At 38.0% G+C, this 8243-nt stretch overlaps 1 protein-coding gene across 2 annotated transcripts in view; it reads left to right on the top strand.

The window, feature by feature from the left end:
* The first annotated feature begins 3191 nt into the window (after window positions 1–3191).
* The window catches only part of LOC103155024 (cerebellin-2-like), a 15858-nt gene continuing 10806 nt past the window's right edge, over window positions 3192–8243 (top strand). For both annotated transcript variants that reach the window (XR_001659335.1, XM_016663224.1), the window contains exons 1-5: window positions 3192–3431; window positions 3528–3569; window positions 3661–3702; window positions 4601–4642; window positions 5030–5113. Coding sequence is in view for 1 of the 2 variants with exons in the window: in XM_016663224.1 (XP_016518710.1) it covers window positions 3197–3431; window positions 3528–3569; window positions 3661–3702; window positions 4601–4642; window positions 5030–5113 (445 nt within the window). In the remaining variant the exon portion in view is untranslated. The remainder of the gene's footprint in view (window positions 3432–3527; window positions 3570–3660; window positions 3703–4600; window positions 4643–5029; window positions 5114–8243) is intronic.

Below are 8243 nucleotides of genomic sequence, written 5' to 3'. Positions count from 1 at the left end.
AGCACTGTGGTTCTCCTACAGTCTCTGTTTATATGGATATCATTGAACACTTTGACTAGGTCAGTCTCCATGCGGTGGAGACAACGAAAACCAGACTGGTAGGAGTCAAAGTGGTTGGTTATCTTTAGGAAGCTATTTAGCTGTTTTTCAATAACTTTGCTGATGAATGAGAGGTCAGAGGTTGTCCTCTAGTTCTGCAGTAGTGATTTGTCCAGATTGTTCTTTTTTATCAGTGGTTTGATAACTGCTGTTTTCAGATCCTGGGGGAAAACACCTGAAGACAGCGATGAGTTCACTATTTGGATCAGATCATTAGCAACGACAGGCAGAACTTTCTTAAAGAAATGTGAGGGTAGGACATCCACACAGCAGGAACTGGAGCTTAATTGACCTAAAATTTCTTCTAAGGTTTTATAATTAAGTAATTGAAATTGAGCCATTTTTTTCTGCATTTGTTATGTTTGGATTTAGCATTGGTCCTGGATTTAATGTGGATGTGCAGATTAAACTAATGATTTTTTAAATTTTCTCTTTAACAAAGCTGGCAGATCGTTGCAGGCTGCATTAGACTGAAATTCAGGTGGTAACATCACTGGAACGGTGACAAAAAAAGCTTGAGCTTTGTTAATGTTTTTACTTATATCTGCAAAGAACGTTTCTCTGGCATGTTTTAGTGATGAAATATTAACATCTATTATTACAATTATTATTATTATTATTATTATTATTATTATTATTGTGTGTGTTGTGCTGCATCAATGGGTTCATTGACTCTTATAAGTAGATCAGATCTCTACAGTGGTGGTAGCGGAGCCTCAGGCAGAGCGCACTGCTTTCACAGCCAATCAGATTGCGCCACAGCAGTGCAGAGCCGCAGCTCGTCTAAACCTGCCTACCTGGACTGCAACAGGAAGGAGACGCATGTCGCTTTTTATGCGAGAAAAGAACAAATACATGTTTTATTCTTACATCAGAGCAGTTTATTTAAAAGTTGATCATTTTATTTCGCGGATGTTTCTCTAGTGGTCAGTATTCACGGAGCAGAATACTGATGTTTCCAATCAGATCAGGACTCGGTGTCTGATCATCCTGCATTTCTTTGATCAACACACGCCTTTCGTTCTTCGTCTGATCAAATCGATAGCTCATGTCAGCAGCTGAACTCACAGACCTCTGACAGGGTCAGGCAGGATACCGGTCATCATCGTTTCTGAAGCGGGTTCAGTGAAAAGGAACGAACAGGTGTTCGATCTGGGCTTGGTCAACTTTTCTGTTTGGAGTTTAGAGGAAAATCTTCCCGAATTGATGAAGTGTTGCTGTTTGTACACTCATATTAAAATCAGTCAGTTCGCGCTAACAAGCTGCTCTTTCTCTGTTCACTCTGTCCTCCTGATCTGGGTTCATGTTGACCTGTAAGGTAAAGACGAGGCTGTCGTCGCGTTCGTAGCTGAAACGAAGCCTGAACGAAAAGCCGAAGAAGAATATCAGGACGTTCAGCTCAAAGTGGAGCGGTTCAGACCGAGAGACTGTTCCTCTGTTTCTGTCCATAGCAGGCTGACGATTCCAAAGAGCGACAAGTATTTTCAGCTCCACAGAGAGAGAGAGAGATGATCTGAGAGCGTCAGATGACGCACTGAGACAGAAAGGCTGTTTATATGCCTAATTATCCTCCCCTGCAGGAGGAATTTCACTTTTCCGATTTAATGTTCGGGTTTTTTTTTTTTTTCGAACATTTCTCGTTTTTGCGAACATTAAATCGCAAAAACCCGATTCACGGGGAGGTACCGAGGGCCCTGGCTGGTACCACATCTGGAACCGCAGGATGGGATTCCAGAGCCCTCAGTCCCGCCCCCGGGCTTGGTCACTGTTCGCCCTCTACATCTTAACCCAGTGGTGCCCAAAGTCGGTCCTCGAGGGCCGGAATCCTGCATGTTTGAGTTCTCTCCCTGGTTTAACGCACCTGGATCAAATTACATACTGAAAAGATTGTTACTACCACCAGAGAGAGCACTAAAACATGCAGGATGCCGAAACCTCGAGGACCGACTTTGGGCACCCCTGCCTTAACCCTAACGAACCAGGTTCGCACCGTTGAAGCAGAGAGTGAACAGTGAGTGGTACAGGACTTACAGGAGAGTGTAAGTTGATTTCTCCCCTGTCTGGATCATTTTCCTCAGAAAAAGCTCCTGAGCCCTGGGGGTGTGCTGTGGTGGCACAGGGGTTAAGCACAAACCACATATGGAGGCCCTTGCAGCTGTCACAGGCTCTATTCCCGGCCTTGGTGCTGCATGTCTTCCCCCTTCTCTCATTGCCCACCCTCCTGTCAATTAACTATCAAATAAAGGCCACTAGAGCAAAAAAAAAAGCTCAAAAAATTAAGCATAAGTACTAAAACCTTTTTCATATGAATTAAGAAGGGAACCTGCTGTTTGATCAGTATTAATAAAATGGTGACCAACATTTCCTCAGCTTCTCAAAAATTGATTTTAGTGCAGCTGTATACCAGCAGAATCTTCCTAAAACAAAGTCCTAAGTCAGATTTTTACAAAATTTATTTATGTATTTATGTGTTTGTTTTTTTGCCTAAGACATCTTTTGGAAAGTGGTGTTTATTTTTTATTTCAAACATGATAAAAATATTTATACTTCAACAGACAAACTATAAAGTTTAATCTGGATCATGTGAACAACTTATGATAAATGACCTGATTCTAACCTTTTATTCAGAAATCTTTGATATTTTAGTAAATTCTCATCTAAACCAGTTATCATAAATTACTGACACTTGTAAAATTAAAAGCATTTCATCTACATGCTTAATATGTGAATTTAATAAGAAACATAATTATTTATATATCGGCTACCTTTTGTTTTTCTTTAGCTTCTGAATTATTAGATCTAATATTTATTTTCATGCAAGTTGAAACAAGAATTTAAGTCCTTTCAACTTTAGATAGTTATTTTCCCACCATATGAACTTTTCAAACACACATTCAGAATCACGTTCCTGCAAACAGGTTATAATATCCTTTATGATCCTAGATTATAATTTTTATAGGTCAAGGCTAAAATAACAAGTCTTATCTTATTTCTGATAAGAATATGACAATACTTAGTCAGCAATAAAAAGCTGGGCTCCTATTTAAGTCTCCAGCAGCAGAGTGGACCTCCAGAGACACTGAGGATGGAAATGAAAATGTTTCTCCCGTTGCTGCTGCTAGTCTGCTCTGTCTCTACAGCTGAGCTGCAAGCTCAGTCTGACAATGACATTCTGTCACATGAAAGGCAAAGTGACGGACAAGTGGGAAAAACAGAGCGTCTGACTAAGCAGCAGACCTGCACACAGGACATCCATGCTGTTCTGAGAAAGATGAGCGCCTGGGTGGCTGCACTGAAGGTGGAGGTGCAGCAACTACAGAGAGACAATGAAGGTATGTTTACAGAGTTACAGTGTTTGAATCAACTGATCCTTATTGATCAAATGATCATTACAGTTCAGAGTTTGAATTATTTATTATCATTATCAGTGAAGACGACGGAGCTGCAATCCCTGAACAAACGGTACCAAGGTACTGATTTTATTAGAGCAAAAGTTATAAAGATGATTTTGAATATATGATTAAATCAACTAAAACATTATGTTTGTTTTCTTTTCTTTAGTACAAGAAACTCAGTTTAAAGAACTGCAGCAACAGAACCAAGGTATGTAGTTTATTTTAGTAGGAATGTTCTCTACAGTGCTTTGTAGAACTACACTGTAAAACAAATCTGTAAAATTTACACAGTAGATATGACTGACACTACAGTCATATCTACTGTGCTAAAATTTTGGCAACCACAGCTGTCGGAATTTTACAGATATTATTCACAGTATTTTTACATTGTGTTTACACTGCAGGATCAGAACCAAGGTATGTAGTTTATTTTTGCTACAAATGTTTTCTACAGCATTTTTGCAGAAGTGTACTGTAAAAAAGAAAAGAAAAAAAAATACCAACAGTTACAGACTGTAAAATCCAAAACATTATATTCCATCCACCAATTTTCTAACACCCTTGTCCCTTAGTGGGGTCAGGACGGGTGCTGGTGCCTATATCCAGTGAACGTTTCGGGTGAGAGGCGGGGTACATCCTGGACAGGTCCAAAACGATGCAATAGCCATGGAAAATATACTAAAGTACCAAAACTCAAGTAACAGACATTTCAAGAATTTTTTGCAGTCCAGATTTCTAAATAAAGATTATTTTGAACTTAAGCTAAAATATAATTTTTGTGTTTTCATTTCTTTAGTACAAGAAACTCAGGTAAAAATGCTACAGGAACAGAACCAAGGTATGTAGTTTACTTTTACTACAAATGTTTTCTACAGCATTTTACAGAAGTACGCTGTAAATAAAATTGTAAATTTATGTAAAAAAATAGAATACCAACAGTTACAGACTGTAAAATCCAAAACACTGCATTACCATAGAAAATATGCTAAATTTCGATAACAGAAATTTCAAGTATTTTTTACAGTCCAAATTTCTAAATAAAGATTATTTTTAAAATATGACAGGTAATTGACTAAAACTTTATTTTTGTGTTTATTTTTCTTTAGTACAAGAAACTCAGGTAAAAGAACTGCAGGATCAGAACCAAGGTATGTAGTTTATCTTTACTACAAACATTGTGAGGAGCTTCGCAGAAGTATTTACAGCCCATAACTTTTAGATATTTTGCTATAGTACAACTTCAGATTTTTTTTTTTTACGTTTTACTTCATAAACTAGCTCAGACTAACTCTTCATTATGAGCGAAAAGATCATTTACTCAGAATTAAATATTAAATCATCATTTTGTCAATCTGTCTTCTGTCCATAGTAAAATCATGAAACATATTTGTGGTTATAAACAGTTTTAGAAGCAAAACTAGATTTATGTTCCAAACAAATTCAGGTTTTTATCCTACTAATCAATACCTCAGATTAATGACTGTAAAGAAAATATTTGAATTGATTTCATCTCTTTGCTAATCGTCTCATTTCAGCTCAGGCAGCAGAACTGGCTGCTGTTAAAGTCAAGGCCAACATCACTGGAAACCAAGTGGAGGCTCTGATGAGAGAAGGAGAAGGTTTGTGAACTCTGAAGGAAACTTGTCATTGAGATTAAACAAGTAAACATGGATCTCTTAACTCTAACCTCTATCTAGCTTTCTCAACCTTCAACCCTCAAAATTCACTGTTAAAGTGGAAACACACGTTTGTATTTCTGCCCATGGCAGGATTCTGTATTGACTTTCATTCATTTTAGTCACTGCATTTATACTGAACCCAGACATTTTCCCTAATCCTGATCAGTACTAGTCTGTCCCTAACCAAAACCTATTTCACACCACACCTCAAAACCTAACTAAACAAGAGGGTCCACCGTATTAAGACCAGGCTTTGGTCCTCATATGACCCATCGGTCTTTGGAGGGTAAAATAAGCCAGAAATGGTCCTAAATATGATTCCTATTTAGAGCCATTTGAGTGTGTGAGCACCAGTGATGGAATAGTTACTTAAAAAAAGTAACTATACTCAGATCACTGATTACTCCTTGAAAAAGTAACTTAGTTACTTTACTGATTACTTGATTTGGAAAGTAATGAAGTTTGATCACAAATCACTTTCTTAGTTACTTTCAGCAGCTGCTGACAATAACCCTCTGCTACCTCAATATAAAAAATTCCATTGAGTTTTGCCAGTACTTATGTAATTGTTATAATAGTAACATCAACAATACATCTCCACTTATAAGGTGGATCTGAAGGGGAGATTGTTTACAACAGTCCAAAAAAAAAGTCAGTCATTTTTGCATGTTCCGCTATTGTGAGGACAAATCAACATGCCCAGAAAAAAAAAACATTGGACAAAGTTATTTTGCAATTTTTCTTCGTCACTTTGGTGCATTTCTTGAATCATTTTCGACTTTCGCAAAACAATAAGTGCATTTCTCCAAACAATTTGTACAAACGTCAAAAAACCTGGGGCCTCATGCATAAAAGACTGCGCAGTTTTGACACTAAAACTTGGAGTACTGAAAAAATTTTGAAAAGTGCAGCGCAAAAAATAACCAGATGCATAAAGCCGTGCGCACGCACGTGGCTGGGCACCTTTCCTTTATAAATCCTAATTTGCGGGAAACTGAACGCAGCTGCTGGTCTGCAATGTTTCCACCCATAAATACATATTAACGTAAATCAGTATGAATACCCGGAAGTCTGCCACCACGTGGGGCAATAACCATGGCAACTCCTTGTTTGAAGAAGTTTAAGTATTTATAGTAATAATAATTATGTATTTTTATTTAAAAGGTGCTTTGAGGGCACATAATGTCACCTCAAAAAAAAAATCCAAATAAAAAAAAAAAAAAAAAGAAAGAGATCATGCAAATGCCTCTCTGAACAGCAGCGCATTCAGCCAGGATTTAAAGACAGAGAGTCAGTGAGTCCCTTGACTCTTATATTTTATATAAGAGTCAATTTAAATGACTCTTATATGAAATATATATGTTTTGCACATAACATATATATTTTATATTTAGAATAAAAGTGATTCTAAATAGCAGAATCATGTTAAGTTGTAAATTTTCATAATAAAGATGCTTTATGTCCATAAGGCCCAGCAGATCAAGATGATCTCTGAACAATCGCTCCCTCTGAATCCTTCCATTGGTGATGTTCTCCATCAGAGCCAAAGCTCCACAATTACAGGCCTCACCTTTGCACAGCTATGCATGTGATTGCACACACACCTTGATCACCTTAAAATAATCAAACCTGTTGATTATTTTTTAATCAGCAGGTTTGGGTTAATCTGCTGTTCCAACCCTGTTTTCTTTTTTTTTTAGTGAGAATGAAATTATCCCGCAAATGCATTTCATGCGCTTCGGCTCACGGACCAATGCGTTACATCTTTATGAGACAAAAACTGAGGAAAAGTACTATTTATGTTCAGCGAGGTTTTCACATACTTTTATTTTTATTTTCTTTATTTTAGCTTATTGTCTGAGCAATAACATATTAAAACCATGAAAAACATCAGTTTGGTGCTTCTTGGTCTAAATAACTGAATGTAGTCAGATTTCAGTGTATTTAGGTGAGTTTTGATGCTTTGTGGTTTGATATTGTCCACAGAAAAAGTTTGCGTGGCTGCCGCACATTTTTATGCCAGCGAAAAAGTGTGTGTATATTTACACAAACCTTGACGCAAAGTTAATTTTTAAACATGCCGACTTTTGCGTAAAATATGGGACCACACATAAGCTTTATGCATGAGGCCCCTGGGCTGCACAGTGGCACAGTCCTCTGGGTGTACAGAAAATGGATGGATGGATCAAAACACCACAGATTACCAGAGGATGCCAATTTCTTTCTTCAAATCCTTTGCTCATCAATCAAAATTAAATATCTGTGGCAATGAAGAATGTCAGTGCCAGCAGAATGACAAGTCCTTGATGATGTTGTCAATATAACAGTGTACTCTGGAGGGCTGCTTTAGTTGTAAACTACAGCTAAAGTTTTGATGACAAGAATTGTTAATAGTAATTATGGGAGATCAATGGCAAGTGACTGGACAAGATTCACATTCACACTTTTATTGTAATTTGTTGACAGACAACAAATTTTCTTTCTGTATTGCTATTGCAATGCAGAAAGGAAAGGAGAACACTGCAGAGCACAAAGAAAAAAGCAAGCAAAGTAGAAATGGGAACATAAGACGATCTCCTTAAGAAAAACTGTACATGCAGTGCTGCAGGAGTTACATTATATTGTAATGTCGATCTCTATGCTGAGAAATATTCTTGAGTGTGGTTAAGGAATGAAGAGTGGGGTGAGAGGAACTCCACTAGTATCTTGTTGTAGGTCACAAACTGGCAGACTGGATAGAAAGTGGTAGACGTCTCCAGCCTCTTCTGACTTCCTAGTTTTACCTCCTAAGTCCTCCCCCACACTCTCACTCCTCTTCCTCTTCCTCTTCTCTCTGGCTGATGACCCAGACAAATCCTTGTCCTTCCATTGTCAGAACTATAAAAGTCTTACATATCATATTCTTCTGTGATGGACTGGCGACCTGTCCAGGGTGACCCCGCCTCTCGCCCGGAATGTTAGCTGGAGAGGCACCAGCACCTCCTGACCCCACTAAGGGACAAGGGTGTAAAGAAAATGGATGGATGGATGGATGGATGGATGGATGGATGGATGGATGGATGGATGGATG

This window comes from Poecilia formosa, unplaced genomic scaffold (genome assembly GCF_000485575.1).
Source record: "Poecilia formosa unplaced genomic scaffold, Poecilia_formosa-5.1.2 Scaffold409, whole genome shotgun sequence".
Classification (NCBI taxonomy): Eukaryota; Metazoa; Chordata; class Actinopteri; order Cyprinodontiformes; family Poeciliidae; genus Poecilia; species Poecilia formosa.
Note: the sequence above shows the minus strand (reverse complement) of the source record. Positions and strands in the feature narration are given on the sequence as shown.